Source organism: Phoxinus phoxinus (assembly GCF_949152265.1).
Source record: "Phoxinus phoxinus genome assembly, chromosome: 19".
NCBI classification, from domain to species: Eukaryota; Metazoa; Chordata; class Actinopteri; order Cypriniformes; family Leuciscidae; genus Phoxinus; species Phoxinus phoxinus.
The window spans coordinates 29,094,235-29,113,319 of NC_136894.1; the positions used below are offsets into that span (position 1 = coordinate 29,094,235).

General features: G+C 43.1%; 1 protein-coding gene across 1 annotated transcript in view; it reads right to left on the reverse strand.

Moving 5' to 3' along the window:
• LOC306986531 (uncharacterized protein) overlaps positions 1-19,085 on the reverse strand; it is a 28,816-nt gene that overhangs the window by 5,378 nt on the left and 4,353 nt on the right. Inside the window, exons 7-11 of the mRNA XM_079589842.1 lie at positions 18,123-18,158; positions 17,448-17,987; positions 12,518-12,594; positions 4,050-4,168; positions 1,609-2,243 (exon numbers count right to left, since the gene is read on the reverse strand). Of these exons, the coding sequence (XP_079445968.1) occupies positions 1,609-2,243; positions 4,050-4,168; positions 12,518-12,594; positions 17,448-17,987; positions 18,123-18,158 (1,407 nt within the window). The remainder of the gene's footprint in view (positions 1-1,608; positions 2,244-4,049; positions 4,169-12,517; positions 12,595-17,447; positions 17,988-18,122; positions 18,159-19,085) is intronic.

Here is a 19,085-nt window from a genome sequence, read left to right on the forward strand (position 1 = left end):
CTCGCGGTGATCACCGGTGATCGGTTCTGCGCAGATTTTGCTCATCTCAAACAAGCCTAATGTATGAATCCAAAAGAGTAGGCAAGAATTACATGGGTGACGTACTAATTATCGCGAGATTCGAACTTAAGTGCGTTCCAATATGCCTACTTTCCTACTATATAGTAGGCGAAAACAGTACGTGAAGGAAGCAGTACGTTCGAAACATCAGTATTCATAAAAGAGTAGGCGAGAAGTTCCCGGATGACTTACTGTGCGTTCACACCGCACGCGGCGAGAGCGTCAAAGTGGCCGGAAGCCATTCATTTTCAATGAGAACCGGCGGCGAGCTCCGGCGAGAGTGGCGCGAGTTGAAATCAAGTCAACTTTATGGTAATAAGCTATGACGCGGTTCGGCGGCAACCAGCGGCAACCAATCGGAATGTAGAAGTCCTCCGCCTGAGAGGATAACAGAGAACACAATCCTGTAAACTTAGGTTCCGACCACATTAGTTCCTAAGCAAAATGGAGGAAAAGTTAATCATTTCTGTTGCGGGTTTCCCGTTATTGTACGACGTGTCCCTGTTTACATACAGGGACATTAATAAAAAGAACGACGAATGTAAAAGGTGTCTGAAATTGTTGGTGTTTTGTTACTTTCACATTTAAAATATTTTAATAGGTTAATTTATACCCTACGTGTGGCCAGAATGCACAAAATAGGATACTGATTTATGTTCAGTTCTTATTTGCTTTGCGGCTCCTTTAAATAAAGTTTTTAAAAAAAATCACGCATTCTAAAATATACGTCAGAGCGCCAGAGAGTCCCCGAATCTCACGGCGTCGATGGCAGGGCGGCGAGAGCGAATTTTGCCGCTCTCGCCGGCGGCGGTGTGAACGTACAGTTACTGCTTCCAGACAGATTTTTGAGTGGTCAACCGGTGGATACTCTTCTATCCCAGGAGGCCACGCGAGGGGATACGTCATTAGGCTTGTTTGAGATGAGCAAAATCTGCGCAGAACCGATCACCGGTGATCAGCGCGAGATGCATGCCGGTTAGAAAAGTGTCCGAGTGCGGTCCGCCTGGCTCTGATATCATGCTGACGTATGTAAAAAAAATCTCGCGATCGCCAGGCGCACGTGTCGGATTCTGCAGTTGCGCGCAGTTGCTCTCCACTATGGAAAGCCAAATGGTTCATAATTCGCGTGCTTTTGACCGCCGTATTAATATTAAAACGCCGTCTTCATAACGCCGCCAGACGTTAAATAAGCGGCGTCAGGCGATAAGTTAGCGCCACACGCCGCCACGCGTTAAAATAACGGCACTCACCAATAGGTGTTAAATTGACGCCACACGCCACTCAAAATGCAGATTTATGAACTCATCTACATGGCTCCTCCTACACTGGGTTTGAGGACTCTACGGCTGTCACGTCTCAGGGTAGAAGAAGATGAAGTTCCAGATAAAGATTCAAATAGCAAAGGTTTATTTGATCCATGAAACATCAACATTAACATTGACCGACAACTGCAAAGTGAACCAGGGAGAACTTAAATACACAGAAGATAATGAAGACTACAGGTGAAGGTGATAAACTAATTAACAATGCACAGGTGATGATAATTACTCAGGGAAGAGTGAGTGCAGGTGTGAAGACACGGGGGATGCTGGGAAATGTAGTGAGGCGTAAGATGAAGGTGGAATCCTGACAGTACCCCCCCCCCTCCCGCCAGGCGCGACCCGCGCCGTAGATGGAGAAAGGCGGAGCTGACGGAGGGAGGAGCCATGGAGGAGGAAGGGTAGAGGGGTCCAGGGTGCCGACTGACGGAGGCGGAGCAGAAGAGGGAGGAGATCCGGGGGGAGCCGAAGAGCCGACGGACCCAGGCGACACCGAGGGACCAGCTGGACATGGCGGACCCGCCGGCTCTGGCGAGTGAGGGGCTGACAGGGGACAGAAGGGCACGGTGACGAAAGAGGGAGTGAGGACCAAAGAGGGAACTGAAGGGAGCGAGGAGTTCAACAGAGCCGGGAGGACGAAGGGACGAGGCGTAGCCGGAGGAGAGCAGTCCAGAGGCGAGGGAAGATGGACGAGTGACCAAGGTGGATTCGGGGGAACGAGTGAGCCTGGAGGAGCTGGTGGACTGATGGACCATGGAGGAACTGAAGGAGGTAGGAGCCAAGGGGACGGTGATGAACGGATGGGCTGAGGCGGAGTATTGGGCACGGAGGTTGGAGGCGAAGAACTGAGATCCACCGACCCATCTGGCAACACCGGACGAGAGGGCTCTGTGCTGGGCAGCGATGAGGGCTCTGTGCTGGGCAGCGATGAGGGCTCTGTGCTGGGCAGCGATGAGGGCTCTGTGCTGGGCAGCGATGAGGGCTCTGTGCTGGGCAGCGATGAGGGCTCTGTGCTGGGCAGCGATGAGGGCTCTGTGCTGGGCAGCGATGAGGGCTCTGTGCTGGGCAGCGATGAGGGCTCTGTGCTGGGCAGCGATGAGGGCTCTGTGCTGGGCAGCGATGAGGGCTCTGTGCTGGGCAGCGATGAGGGCTCTGTGCTGGGCAGCGATGAGGGCTCTGTGCTGGGCAGCGATGAGGGCTCTGTGCTGGGCAGCGATGAGGGCTCTGTGCTGGGCAGCGATGAGGGCTCTGTGCTGGGCAGCGATGAGGGCTCTGTGCTGGGCAGCGATGAGGGCTCTGTGCTGGGCAGCGATGAGGGCTCTGTGCTGGGCAGCGATGAGGGCTCTGTGCTGGGCAGCGATGAGGGCTCTGTGCTGGGCAGCGATGAGGGCTCTGTGCTGGGCAGCGATGAGGGCTCTGTGCTGGGCAGCGATGAGGGCTCTGTGCTGGGCAGCGATGAGGGCTCTGTGCTGGGCAGCGATGAGGGCTCTGTGCTGGGCAGCGATGAGGGCTCTGTGCTGGGCAGCGATGAGGGCTCTGTGCTGGGCAGCGATGAGGGCTCTGTGCTGGGCAGCGATGAGGGCTCTGTGCTGGGCAGCGATGAGGGCTCTGTGCTGGGCAGCGATGAGGGCTCTGTGCTGGGCAGCGATGAGGGCTCTGTGCTGGGCAGCGATGAGGGCTCTGTGCTGGGCAGCGATGAGGGCTCTGTGCTGGGCAGCGATGAGGGCTCTGTGCTGGGCAGCGATGAGGGCTCTGTGCTGGGCAGCGATGAGGGCTCTGTGCTGGGCAGCGATGAGGGCTCTGTGCTGGGCAGCGATGAGGGCTCTGTGCTGGGCAGCGATGAGGGCTCTGTGCTGGGCAGCGATGAGGGCTCTGTGCTGGGCAGCGATGAGGGCTCTGTGCTGGGCAGCGATGAGGGCTCTGTGCTGGGCAGCGATGAGGGCTCTGTGCTGGGCAGCGATGAGGGCTCTGTGCTGGGCAGCGATGAGGGCTCTGTGCTGGGCAGCGATGAGGGCTCTGTGCTGGGCAGCGATGAGGGCTCTGTGCTGGGCAGCGATGAGGGCTCTGTGCTGGGCAGCGATGAGGGCTCTGTGCTGGGCAGCGATGAGGGCTCTGTGCTGGGCAGCGATGAGGGCTCTGTGCTGGGCAGCGATGAGGGCTCTGTGCTGGGCAGCGATGAGGGCTCTGTGCTGGGCAGCGATGAGGGCTCTGTGCTGGGCAGCGATGAGGGCTCTGTGCTGGGCAGCGATGAGGGCTCTGTGCTGGGCAGCGATGAGGGCTCTGTGCTGGGCAGCGATGAGGGCTCTGTGCTGGGCAGCGATGAGGGCTCTGTGCTGGGCAGCGATGAGGGCTCTGTGCTGGGCAGCGATGAGGGCTCTGTGCTGGGCAGCGATGAGGGCTCTGTGCTGGGCAGCGATGAGGGCTCTGTGCTGGGCAGCGATGAGGGCTCTGTGCTGGGCAGCGATGAGGGCTCTGTGCTGGGCAGCGATGAGGGCTCTGTGCTGGGCAGCGATGAGGGCTCTGTGCTGGGCAGCGATGAGGGCTCTGTGCTGGGCAGCGATGAGGGCTCTGTGCTGGGCAGCGATGAGGGCTCTGTGCTGGGCAGCGATGAGGGCTCTGTGCTGGGCAGCGATGAGGGCTCTGTGCTGGGCAGCGATGAGGGCTCTGTGCCGGGCAGATCCAGCGATGAGGGCTTTGTGCTGGGCAGATCCAGCGATGAGGGCTTTGTGCTGGGCAGATCCAGCGATGAGGGCTTTGTGCTGGGCAGATCCAGCGAAGGAAAGGGTGGGCTGGGCGGGACCAGCGTCGAAGAGGGCTTACTGCTGGGCAGCGTTGAGGGCTCTGTGCTGGACGGGACCAGCGGTGCAGGAAGCTCTGGGCTGGACGGGACCAGCGGTGCAGGAAGCTCTGGGCTGGACGGGACCAGCGGTGCAGGAAGCTCTGGGCTGGACGGGACCAGCGGTGCAGGAAGCTCTGGGCTGGACGGGACCAGCGGTGCAGGAAGCTCTGGGCTGGACGGGACCAGCGGTGCAGGAAGCTCTGGGCTGGACGGGACCAGCGGTGCAGGAAGCTCTGGGCTGGACGGGACCAGCGGTGCAGGAAGCTCTGGGCTGGACGGGACCAGCGGTGCAGGAAGCTCTGGGCTGGACGGGACCAGCGGTGCAGGAAGCTCTGGGCTGGACGGGACCAGCGGTGCAGGAAGCTCTGGGCTGGACGGGACCAGCGGTGCAGGAAGCTCTGGGCTGGACGGGACCAGCGGCGAAGGAAGCTCTGGGCTGGACGGGACCAGCGGTGCAGGAAGCTCTGGGCTGGACGGGACCAGCGGCGAAGGAAGCTCTGGGCTGGACGGGACCAGCGGTGCAGGAAGCTCTGGGCTGGACGGGACCAGCGGTGCAGGAAGCTCTGGGCTGGACGGGACCAGCGGTGCAGGAAGCTCTGGGCTGGACGGGACCAGCGGTGCAGGAAGCTCTGGGCTGGACGGGACCAGCGGTGCAGGAAGCTCTGGGCTGGACGGGACCAGCGGTGCAGAAGGCTTTGAGCTGGGCGGGACCAGCGGTGAAGAGGGCTCTTGACCTTGGCGAGACCGGCGAAGATGAAGGCGTCTCAGAACCGGGCGGGACCGGCGAAAATGAAGGCGTCTTTGAGCCGGACGATATTTGCGATGATGAAGGCGTTTCTGAGCCGGAGAATCCCGGGCTGGGCTGTTCGAACTAGAAGGACCTTGGGACCGGATCGGACTTGGGATCAAAATCGGACTCGGGCATTCCCAAAGTAAGGGAGGAACTATTATTCCTGTTAATTCAGGCACCCGACCGGGCTCTGGCAGTGGATCGGACACTGACACTGGATCGGGCTCGTGCACTGGATGATCGGGCTGCTCAGGCACTGGCTCAATTTGGAGAGAGGATCCACCAACCCAAAGAGCTCTGTCCAAGAATTCCACAAAAGGTAAATGAAAGTCCCGGAGCAAAAGTAGCTGGGTTCGAGTATCTTCCAGTCCACCCCAAAAACGCCGCTTCAAGTATTCCTCTTCCCAATAAACATCTTGGTGAAGATGAAGATATACTTCCACAAATTCTTCAATCGAACTCCCATTCTGATGAAAAAGGAACGTGTCCATAGAGTCTACCTCCATCTCGTTCTTTTGGGTCGGTCAATCTGTCACGTCTCAGGGTAGAAGAAGATGAAGTTCCAGATAAAGATTCAAATAGCAAAGGTTTATTTGATCCATGAAACATCAACATTAACATTGACCGACAACTGCAAAGTGAACCAGGGAGAACTTAAATACACAGAAGATAATGAAGACTACAGGTGAAGGTGATAAACTAATTAACAATGCACAGGTGATGATAATTACTCAGGGAAGAGTGAGTGCAGGTGTGAAGACACGGGGGATGCTGGGAAATGTAGTGAGGCGTAAGATGAAGGTGGAATCCTGACAACGGCAAGTTAGAGAGGACAATTCTGTTTGAAAAAAGAGCAAGAAAATGGCAAGGAGAGGATTTGTTTTGCGGTGTAAATACACTGTAAATGACTGCACTCGACTTTTACTCTCTGATAATCCAGGGCCTGATGTCTTTATAACGCATATCAAATTTGAAATAATACTTAAATAAAATGATAACTCTAAAGTAATAATGAAAGCACCAAAAAGGAGTAGAGTGCATATCCATAGTTTTAACTATGCCTGATCTAAGGTAAACTTATGAGGAATTACAGAGTATATATTGTGTAATATCTGTGTAGTATTTTACGTTTTTCACTTTCTGTTGCACTTTAGCTAAATTACTGTAAGCATTTATGGCATCTTTTATATTTCTTATTTTAATCATTCCTCTGTACTATTTCTTGTTTATTTTTGTGCATTATATAGGCTATTTATATTATAAAACATTTATGCCAATAAAGTAGTTTGAAGTTAAACCGACTACATACAGTAGCCTACATTGTCAATCTCTGTATCCCATAGTATGCATGCCAACTCAAAAAAGCAAACTCATACCAGTGATAACTTTTATTTCAAAACAAAAATAATTGTGTAAAAGATATATGCACACATATACAGATAATCACGTACAGTACATCAACCATACACACACACACGTATGAAGAATGAGGTTGCGACTGCTGGACAGAGGAGGTGTTGGTGGAGTTGGCTGGCAATGTGCTTCAGCAAATTTCCCCTATTTATCACAGTAGGAAAAAAAATACTATGGATGCTTAACTGTTTGGTTAGTGACATTCTTCAAAATATCTTCCTTTGTGTTCAGCAGAAGAAAGAAAGTCATACAGGTTTGAAACAACTTGAGGGTGAGTATATGATGACAGAATTTTCATTTTCTTAAAGTGAAACTTTAAGACTAATTTCGAAGTGAACTATCCATTTAAATACTGCTCACACGTCCCCTTTACTTAACACAGTTGTATGCATTTTTGCAGGGAGGAATGGCAAAGAGCCTTTGAGTTATAAAGTAAACAACAACAAAAAATAGGTGAGAGAGATTAGAGTAAGAGTTAGATAATAATTAACACAGCAAAACAAAAATTATATAAATTAAAATAGCAAAAGTGTTACACAGGGAATATAAATGGGGATGACAATGCCAAGGATCTGTCTATCCGTGCATCCATCTATCTATCTATCTATCTATCTATCTATCTATCTATCTATCTATCTATCTATCTATCTATCTATCTATCTATCTATCTATCTATCTATCTCTGTCTGCCTATCTATCTCTGTCTGCCTATCTATCTCTGTCTGCCTATCTATCTCTGTCTGCCTATCTATCTATCTATCTATCTATCTATCTATCTATCTATCTATCTATCTATCTATCTATCTATCTATCTATCTATCTATCTATCTATATATCTATCTATCTATCTATCTATCTATCTGTCTGCCTATCTATCTGTCTATCTATCTATCTACCTATCTATCTATCTATCTATCTATCTATCTATCTATCTATCTATCTATCTATCTATCTATCTATCTATCTATCTATCTATCTATCTATCTATCTATCTGTCTGCCTATCTATCTATCTATCTATCTATCTATCTATCTATCTATCTGTCTGCCTATCTATCTATCTATCTGTCTGCCTATCTATCTATCTATCTATCTATCTATCTATCTATCTATCTATCTATCTATCTATCTATCTATCTCTACCTGTCTGTCTGTGTCTGATAGACTGTACTGCCTTCAAAACTTTCAGCTTGAAATCTCCTTTGATCTTCAAACTGAAAACCTTCAAACTTCAAGCTTTTAAAAACTATTTCAAACTTTTAGGATAGGCTTTCTCAAGCCAAATTAAAGTTTTTGTTGACAAACTTTTTTAAACTAGTTTATGTAGGTACTTTACAGACAAAGCCAATAACACTTAAGCTTATCTTGTCTAACATTTTACTATAATATGTTTAAAATATATTAAAAATAAATTCCTTGTATGACTCTGTACTATGTTAATGCCTTTCTTCAAAATGATTCAATATTGTTTGTTCTGTATTTGATCTAAATTAGGTGTTGTGAACTGGAGAGCATTTTCCTGACAGTAAGCAAGTGTTCCGGGTGCCCTACTCGTTGCCTGTGCTTTGCACTGCACTACACTACACAAGCACTGCCCAGCTGGGTCTGTGGTGATGGCAGAAGGAGTCCTGCAGGGATTTTATTGCTCAGTTGATTGTTTTTTCAATGATGGAGGGGAATGTGTGTGTGTGTGTGTGTGTGTGTGTGTGTGTGTGTGTGTGTGTGTGTGTGTGTGTGTTTCCCTTTTACACAATTATTTTTTTTTGAGTTGAAATGCATAATATGGGATACAGAGATTGACAATGTACTGTATTTAGTTGGGTTAACTTCAAACTACTTTATTGGCATAAATGTTTTATAATAGCCTATTTAATGCACAAAAATAAACAATAACTATTACAGAGGAATGATTAAAATAAGAAATATATAAGGTGCCATTAATATTTACAATATTTCTTTTATTTACACAGTGAAATGCAACAGAATGTGAAAAACGTTTTAAATACTACACAGATATTACACAATGCTCTGTAATTCCTTATAAGTTTACCTTAGATCAGGCATAGTTAAAACTATGGATATGCGCTCTACTCCCTTCTGCTGCTTTCATTATTACATTAGAGTTTTTTTTAATACTTCATAATTTTACTAAAGTATTATTTCAAATTTGCGCATCCATTTTGAAGACGCGTCAAGTCAAAACACGTGATGTCACCACCTAACGCAAATACGACGCATGCGCTGTCAGCGCGCTTTGGCACATGCGTTTTCAACCACATTTCCTGTTTACCGTGGCGTCGACGTCATATATATGCCACTAACCAATGAGAAGCGTTACGGGCGTGCAGCCCCGCCCCAGGTGCGGCCCCGCCTTGATTGACGTCATCACTTTACCACTAACCAATGACAAGCGTTGTGGGCGGGGCTGCACGTGCAGCCCCGCCCCAGGTGCAGCCCCACCCCGATCTGCAGGCTGCAGCCAGGTGTACTTGCACATTTCAGGCGAGGCAAGGCGCATCTCAAACAAGCCTATTATCAAACATCACGGAGATCAGCGACTCGCGGGGTTTCAAATGTGAGTAAACACGGTTCCTTGTGTTAAAATTGCATGTGTTAAACTACTATAGAGTAAACGTTTTAACTGTTGAAGTTGTAAAGGAGTTAGACAGTATAGTATGATTGTGATTTGGCTGTAAAAACACGTTTTATTATGTATAACGTTAGCTCTAGCTGACAGGACCTCCAGTAAGGACACGTAAGTTACGTCTCTAACGTGGATTTACATAAACCATAAACATCTTAAAGACGCTTATTTTAAACGTCTATTTACATCTGACAGGAACATCTTTTATAAGTATTGCAGAAGAGCACATCACAACATGAATACATCTGAGTGATATGTGTGCTTGCTATTATGTAGAACATATCTATAAAGTAACTAAACATAAGTTATCTATTTTATTTGTCCATTAGTACTGTTGATAAATTGAGGAACATGTATGTTGGATAAAAAGTTAAAACAACCTCAACATGTAAATGTAGTGTTGAGCTCATAAATCACAGAGGTTATGGGAGTCTTGTCTGGATGTTACAGGGACAGAAGAACAGATGTGTGTGTATCTGGTGGAGAGAGGCTCATAAAGCTGAAGGCTGTCATCAAATGCTTTGAGTGAGTATACTACAGAAATGAATAATAATTTAAATATTAAGTTGTAGTTTATTTTAATTATTGTAATTTCAAACAGAGCTATTACAGCACCTTTCTGACTTGCATTTGTTTATTGTGTGATGGTGACTTTCATTCATTCATTTACTCCTTTATTAAAATTTATCATTGTTGCCAGTAAATAAAATATCATTATTTAATGAATTGTTTGAATGAAAATGTAGATATGTTCACAATATACACATCTAGAGTGTATTCATGCATAGCTATGTCATATGACATACATTACATTTTGTTTGTTTTATTGATTTTTTTCAGTAAAAAGTAATATAATTAAGTATCGGTCAGTATTTGTCACGGTAAGCCACTTTTGCTTGTGGATGAAAATGTTTGGATATAAAATAAAGAAATTATCAACATATTCAAGAGATGACAATTTTGGGATTTCGTAATACAAATAAATAATATCGTTAAGGATAAAACGGTGGGTCACATAAGTAGGGTTAAATATAAGAACTTAAATCAACCCTAAATGTATTCTCAAAATAAATGGGCAGCAGTTTCTTTAAAAAGACCATAAAATGAGCAAGTTTAATCAATATCAAGATATTTACAGATAGATGAATTAAACGTGTCGTTCAAATCTTTTAAGTTGTTGCACTTGTGATAACGCGTCGTAGGTCACATGATAACGTCAACATGGCAGATGTCCGGTTCGCATTCATACTTAACGAGATTTCGCTATAAAGTACCTACTCTTTTAGCGCTCGTTAAGTAAGTACTTATTGAAATTAAGTACCTACTCATTGAGTATGCGGTTTGGAATGCAGCCAGTGTTTTGTTATGTATTAATACTGTTATTCGCCATTGTGCCTGCAGGTGGCACTGACACTGGTAATTATTAGTTGTTGAGTAAATAGAGAATGTTGGCTGTGTTATTTTAACATGGTTTACCAAGTGTTTTTGACATGTTGATATTGAGAGTTATGTCAGATGTGCTGTGATCACACCTGGACTGGATTTTTTCTTTTTAATAACAAGTAGTTATTTGTAGTCTAGTACACACGGAGTTGGGCAAACTGAATCTAATTTGCTTTATGAATATCCAGTACGTTGTTAAGTTGGCAAATGGTTAGACAACTTTTTCCCTTAAAAATAGTCTTAAAAAATATATATATATATAGATATATAAAAAAAACATTTGCATGTCCACCTATAGATTTTCTGCATCATCCTGTGGCTTGAAACATTCTGAACGCTAGATTTGTCAATATTATATATAGACCTACTTTTTTGGTCCCTGTAAGATTTCACTTTAATAGATAATATTTGTCACTCCTAGGCAGTTGATTATTCTTATATTTTCCCATTTTGAATGTTTTATCCTGCAAAGTTGTGTACACTATAGGATTTGTTAATACAGGTCAATCCTTCATAGCCGCTGATGTTTAACTAATGAATCACAAATCTGAGCTTCTGACATAATCTTTCACATCTCTGTGCCTGAGAATGCCTGAATGACTTTTTATTATATGTGACAGTAGCCTATCTACTAGTTTATTTGCTCTATTTGACAGCAAAGTTAAATGACAGTCATGTTGAAGATAATGTTCTAGATGCCAGAAAAAATGGCAGCATTGTTTTCAGCAGAGATGTGACTCAGTCATCAGTTTGTTTGGTGATCGATCTTGCATCCATGTGCGGAAAATAAAGTCATGACTCATGAGTCGATATGTGAGTCACATCAGACAATCCTGAAGAAGGCCAGTGAGAGCAGGATACCGATACACATCTAATGATTGTGATGACGTGCAGATATGAATATGTCACTAGTCTTTCCAGCTGTGTGACAGTGACAATGTACTCATGAGTGTTTATGGAGATTTTAAATAAAAGAATAAAAAAAACAACATTTGAGTTACAAGCATGAGTAATACTAATATTACTCAGCAGCCATATCACCCTGTAGCCCAAGACTGGTTGCCCACTGAAGATAAGCGGGGCTGAGTCTGGTTAGTACCTGGATGGGAAGCGGTGTTAGTGAGGCCAGCAGGGGGCGCTCACCCTGTGGTCTGTGTGGGTCCTAACGCCCCAGTGTAGTGATGGGGACACTATACTGACAAAAGAGCGCCGGCCTTCGGATGAGACGTTAAACCGAGGTCCTGACTCTCTGTGGTCATTAAAAATCCCAGGATGTCCTTCGAAAAAGAGTAGGGGTGTAACCCCGGCATCCCGGCCAAATTTGCCCCTTGGCCTCTGTCTATCATGGCCTCCTAATCATCCCCATATATATTGATTGGCTTCATCTCTGTCTCCTCTCTAAGTCACAGTCGATGACAGGGTTGAATTGTAATTTTTTGTAATTGATTGAAGCTTTCACACTTCAGATCTAGTTTGTTTTTATAATGTGTCTGTTATTAGAGGCATTGTTGAGAAATCATGGGCCCTATGATTTTCCAACCACACCAATAACAATCAGTTAAACATTTTTTTAATTTTAATAGCAGGTCTGTCTTTGCTTTAGAATTTGTATTATCAATTTGTGACTGTAGCCATTCATGTGTACGTTACAGTGTTTTCCCATGAGTCGGTAATGTGTACTGTCATCATGGGATCAGCTTTGCCATCCTATGTGTGTGAAGCTGTCTGAATCTGTTCAGTGTGATGATGGACAATAGATCATTAGTGAAGTGTCACTTTTGGGCTCTATGCCATCTTTATCTTCTTATGTGTAGTGTTCAGCGGTAAATGGAGGTGTGTGTTCAGTGTTCATGCCTAAGAGATGGGTGGAATCAAATATGATAATTGTGTTGTAAATTTGGATCCAGTTCTAACTGGGAGGCCACAGTTATGCAGTAGTGTTACTGTGATGTGTGAGTGGCCTCGAGTTGTCTTTTCACCCATCTCCCGAGTCTCAGGTTATGTTCTAACAATCTCGTCCTGCTTCGGTGCAGGTGGAGTCCGGCCCGTCCTGGCGTCCATCCTCCAAGGAATTTCAGTGTTAAAACCTGAGACAGAAACAAATGCAGAGAAAACCACAGTTAATTCAGATATTTTCAACAGTTTAAAATGTTTAATTCCTGTTTTCACATGAAACCGAGTTTCATTGACCAGGTCTAAATTGTTGCTGTTTCAGGACAGTGTGTGACACCTAAAGCTGCTCTTGGTTCAGTCTTCACAGTCTGCTTGTGTCATGAGCATTAGAGATCCCAGTTCTGCTGGGGAAATCTTCTGGATTCATTTGAATTTTTATTACTCATATTGTCATTTTAAGTTGCTCATTACAATCAGATCTGTGGGCAGAAATTTGTTCACCTGGATCGGTGTTGCCTGTTTTATGGTGTCATTCACACATTTTGTTAGTGCAGATATTTTTTTACCTGCAAGAAACTGTGGTATCTGTCTGCTGTTTAGCATTTCACACCCTCCTCGTAAATTTACTTCTCTGATCAGATTCGGTTTTATTTGGCTGTTACCTGTGCCACACTTATTTGCAAACATAAAAGCACATCCTCTGCCCTTTTGGCACTGGTTAACATCCCAATAGAATCTAATTCTAAAGACTGATGTCACACATTTTCCAATTAATGCCCTGCTTGGCGATTATAACACAATGTATATTAGAATTCGAGTTATAATACAATTATGTTATATTTAAAATAATATAAGGTAAATAATATTATTTCTGGTCTCTGGAACAACTTTATTGTCAAAGTATTCGTTTTTTTAAATGCCTATTCTTTCATTTTTAGTCTCTTTGAGGACTACGTGAAAGGCAAAATTACTATTTTAATATTTAATTATTCTCTTTTGACTCTTTAATATTATTTTACCCGCTTAGATTAGGAAACTATGTCGCTTTGAGGTCCTTACCCAGTAGGTCTCCGGCACAAGCGTTCAGTCCTGAAGATCAGGAGCAGAGGCAAATGGCTACATATCTAGGATTTTGCCGTAATCCCTACATGCAACAATCAAAGATACATTCAGTAGCCCTCAAGGATGCCCTTCAGGAACTTAATTCAACGGTTTTACTTTAGTAGGTTTTGGCCACCATTAAAGACGCCAGTAGATTAACTTTACTTCTTCTTTAATGGCTTTGGATTGGCCAAGCCCGTGATGGTTCACGTGCACTTACTTAGAGTAACATTAAATTAGAACAGAAGTCATCGGAAGCATCCAAGCTAGATTAATCGACCAGCCTCTAACTGGTCCTAGACGGACATACTCATCCTCCCACCCAAGCAGCCTGCAAACTTCCTGATATCAGTTTTTAGCCGTCGCTAAACTCTGAAGCAGCCTTGTGGTAACATACGAATCCGTCAATCTTATTTGGGAAAAACAATCTCGGAGTCATTTAGAATTAATTCAAACGTAATAATGCATAAATTTTGTTCAAGATTCAGAGTTTCTGAACCCTAATGCGCGACGTTCTCTGGAACTTTGAATATGAGTGTTTTGTTGTTTCAGGATTTTTAAATTCATTCTTGTGTTACAAATTTGAAAATTAACAATTATTTCATGCTTTTCAATCTCATCTGTGTTAAAGTTTAAGCTTTCAAATGAAATATAGATTTTGTCAAGATTAGTTTAGGTTTAGTATAGGATATTAATGCTTTCAATGTAGTTTTGGGCCTACCGGTGGGCCGGCGACACAAAGGGTTAAGCGTTTGGAAGCAGCATGGCATTAGCATTTAGCTTAGCCTAAAACTGATTTTTAGCCTGTAAATCATGTCATCCTATTTTTTCCAAACTTCTTTGCTTTTCATAAACAGTTCATCGACCTGCCTTTTTATTTATAAAATCACGCATTTTTCGATCGTTTACAAACTTAGATTTTTATTTCTGTTGTTTGCTCATTCTCTTTGTATAAGCCAATGCAATAATGGCAAAGATATGCGGCTGATTTTATAACTTTTAGGGTTTATTTTTTCGGTTCTTCGTCGAGTTATTCATTATTTGGAAGATGTTATTCCAATTTTAGGTTTTGTTTCTTGTTGCTTAGGCAAACAAGGAGATCTTTAAAATCTATTCAAGTGTTTTCATTCTTCATCTGCGCTGCTGCTAATCTAATCACATCCTCATGCGTGTTTCTAGACAAAGAACAAACATTTTCTGAACACTTCTAAAAAGGTAGAAAAAGTTGAACTTACCACAGCGGCGGAAGAAAGAGAAGATGTTCAAACCTCTGTGTTGATTTTAGCATTCCATTTTGCTGGAAAGAACTTTGCTCGCGAAATCCATCTGAGTATCACGTCGGGGTCACCACTGTAAAAGCCGGCTATTCGGCCCAACTTCCGGTTTCCAAATAGCCGGTAAGGAAGCGCGTGTTCAAGTCTCTCCAGCGTTTTAAAGGAATTTTGGTTAAATAAGACACAGGTTCTCATATGCAATTATCTCGTTTTAATCTGACTCCATGAATTAAATAAAAGTTCAATGTGCAATAAGGTTATGTTTACACTTAAATAGTTACAACATGATGTAATGAGAATTTAAACCATTTGTACCCAGCATAAATGTTACCTGAGAGAGAGAGAGAAAGAGAGAGAGAGAGAGAGAGAGAGAGAGAGAGAGAGAGAGGGGGAGAAAGAGAGAGAGAAAGAGAGAGAGCGAGAGGGAGAGAGACCCTCTCCCCAGCTTGGCATCCAAAGACAAGAGAGTGAAGACCCTTTGCCCTCCAGTTTTGTCATTTCTCCCCCCACCGTGTCCCCATCACCGAGGTGTGAGACATTCAAACTGACCAATCAGACCATCACAATTTCCTCCATTGTCCCAATCACTGCTATGCTGGAAATGTCTTAATGAAAAGAAAGTGTCTTTGTTGCATTGAAATAATCTTGGATTATTTCCAACCTTACAACAGTGACTCTTGAGATGAACAATAAATATGACGTGCAGATACATAGATCATCTGTATCAGGATCTTGCTTTTGGTGACAATGAACATGACGTGCAGACTCATGGACCGGCTGTATCATTCTGTACCTTATTCACTGATCTTGAGCCGACGTTCTCACTTCTGGTGGAGCAATTACAGTTCATCTGGCCTAGTAGAGATGACACAATATATGTTATGAAACATCTCTCTGTGGGATTAGAAAGTTTTCTTTAAAGGATAGTCAACCTAATGTTGTTCCAAAACCGTGTGAGTTACTTTCTCCCAAGCGTCACAAAAAGCGATGTAAAAATGAGTCCACTATGAGACTTTTGGATCCCGATTTGTGTCTGGAACTGATTAAATTAGAAGAATTCACTGCAATCTTTCTGCTCATTACAGCTCTCAAATCTCATTACACATTTAAACACTAGGTTTGGTTAGGAGATATGTGCATCATTTACATCAAACTTGGAGTGATGCATCTTGATGCACAATATTTGAATATACATGAACACAAATTACATTTAAGAGCTTTTTTTGTCCTGTTCGAAGCTTGACAGATATGGCAACCATGATGTAGCGTCTGGACCAATCAGTATATATATATATAACCACTTGAGAAATGTATAAACATGCATCTAATTTTCCCATCTCATGATTTTCCTTTTATGTGGTTTGGCTCATGTTGTATTGTAAACTCTAATGGGTTAATGTTTCAAACTTTGCAAACTATGGTTAACCAGAATCATGCGTGGCACGTTTGGTCTCTATAAACTCCAGACTTCGTCCCTCATTTGTTAATTTACATTACATTTTGCTAACTTTGTGACGCATTAGTATTATAAGAATCTTGAAGATTCTTCTCTTAAACACCCAATGAAATTACATATTCAAATGCCTCCTAGAACACAATGGGTCGCAAAATTTTCCCTCCAAAGGAAACACTTCTTATTGGCTCACAGACCCCCAGAGGCTGTGACATCTTCACGCTATAAAATCACTGATCTCAAGATCCGCCTCTCTCTCTCTCTCCCTCCGCTCTCTTACTCTCGTGGTCCTTCCTGAGAAGTCCTGATGTGAAGATGATGCTGAACTAGAAGTCCCCCAAGGACCCCCAAGCTGGTGCCAGGCTGCGGCCTTGTCTTTCATTCACCAAAGAGACTCTGACTCGCACTGGTTCTCTCTCATCAAGACAACATCAGCAAAGATCAACTGGAGCCTCAACAAATTGCATCAGGACAGTTTAATTCAAATGGGCGAGACATGCAAGTATCAAAGTCTCATTATTTGATACATTAAGTGTCCTTACACCTTTTAAAGAAGTGTGTGTTAGAACTGAACGGATGGTTTGCTCAAGGCTAATGATCTGCTGATAATTCAAACAATGCTATAACCTCTTGCTTTCCTGTATTCTGCTTCAGCTCTTCCCCTTGGTGAACTGTGCATGTGTATGTAGAGTAATTTAAATGATTAGTCTAGTTAATAAAGTCTTGTTCATATCACACGTAAGGTTGTCTGTGTCTCAAGCTCATATCCGGAGTCAATAATCATAGATGTTTGGCTACTTGCTCTTAGTAGTATAAGTAAGAAAGACATTTCCCATGCCCCGGAAATGTACATTTCTATTAATCAATTAATAACCAATATTGAGGGTTCACGGGATGAACTGAGTAATTGGTTGTAATGTTAATGTAGCTACATCAAGTTAATCCAATTAACTGATCCAAATATTCATAATCAATTATAACAAGTTATGATTGGTTATTAATATTTCATAGAGCTAATTTGCTACATTGGACACAATAAAACAGAGACAAAAATAAATTAATGTCTTTATTCAGATGCTGAATCACTGATGAAAAGCAGCAACAACAAATGATTCTCATCCTTTGAGTAAGAACATATATTTTTGATGTTTTTAAACATTAATTACGTGAAACTTTATTTTCATCAATTATTTCATATTAGGGCTGTAAATTCATGTATTGTGTTTGACAGGTGTGATGATCAGTGGAGTTGAGTTTTTACCTCCATCATTAAGGCACGGGCAAAAATATGGATATAGTTTACCAGTGAAAGACTGACCAGTGAAAGAGTAGATATGAGAGCTGGACTCCACATCATAAAAGGAGACCAGACCCTCCTCATAATCCACAAACACACCAACCCGCTGCGGCTTCACTCTCACACACAGAGAGACAGAGGGATCATCACAGGCCAAATATTCATTCCCATTCCTCAGCCACACAGTCCAGTATCCATCACTGGGCCTCAGTGTGATATTTCCCTTCCTGTTAATGGATTCTCTGGCCACTCCTAAATCCCAGTCAGTCTTTCCCTTCACCAGCACCTCAAAATAAAATCTCCCTGAGGAGAATCCCTCGTTTCCCAGGACACAGGGACACGGATCAAATCTCTCTGGTTTGTCTGGGAGTTTCTGTCTAATGTCTCCATGTCTCACTTGTTTTCCATCATCAGACAGGATGAGATTAGGATTAGCTGTATCAGGATCCAGAGTCACATCCACTGAGAAAACACAGAATATAAATCACAACACAGATATTTAGTGATGATGTTTGTAATATTTAATCATACTGTAGGTCAGTGATGAAGCTGTGAGTATCTGAATGTAATGTAGTGTAGTGCAGACAGCAACTGTACCTGCATACTGCTGTATCCTCTTCACATCTGTAGAGACACATGACAATAAAAAATCAGCAGATCTTTGACATGTTTATGTGTGATTATAGACAAGATTTAATGTTATATTTAAAGAATTGTGAACAACATCATGTTTTATCTGATCAACGTGTGTGTGTGTGTGTGTGTGTGTGTGTGTGTGTGTGTGTGTGTGTGTGTGTTAGCACTGCTAAGCTGTTGGAGATTCAGGCCTGATATTTCACACACATCCCTCTTCTCATGAAGATCAAATCTGCCTCTTAAACACATGATATCTATTCATTTGATTTTCTGCTTTTGTGGTTTTGGTGAAACATTTAAAATTATTCTCTGCTAAATTGATTTGCAACTGTTTATGGAAACCCTTAGGAAATGTATTCACATATATTGACGGAAAAACTGAAAGAACAAATAATCTCAGAGTTAACTAAATATTAATGTTCATCTTTACAGTTTCCCCTCTATACAGTTTTACATGTTTTCTGATAATGACCTGAGGAACTGTGAGCTGATGATAATAATGTGAACATCGAGTTTGCGACACAAATATATTGAATTATTTTTATTTATTTGATTTTTGATCTAAGTATGTCTATTTCTATTTATGCATGTACATAAGTGTTTCAATTACTTAAATGTATTATAATGAGTTTGCATTGAACAGTTGAGCTGCGTTATCTAAATTCTGGGTGGCAGTTGAGAGAGAAGAGTTACCATGACAACTGCAGCATCCAAACACTAACACTGTCTCTCTCTCGTTTATTGATAAAGTTAGTTAAATTCATAACATTTCACGTCACGCTGTAATTTATATGCTTTAATCTCCAATTAATTTGTTTCAGTTGATTATCTATTTTAGTAATAATTGTTTGTTTATGTCATAAAGAAGTATCACTTACTGGAGTCATTTACCGGAGATACCCGAGTTCAGCCAGTTGTGTGAAA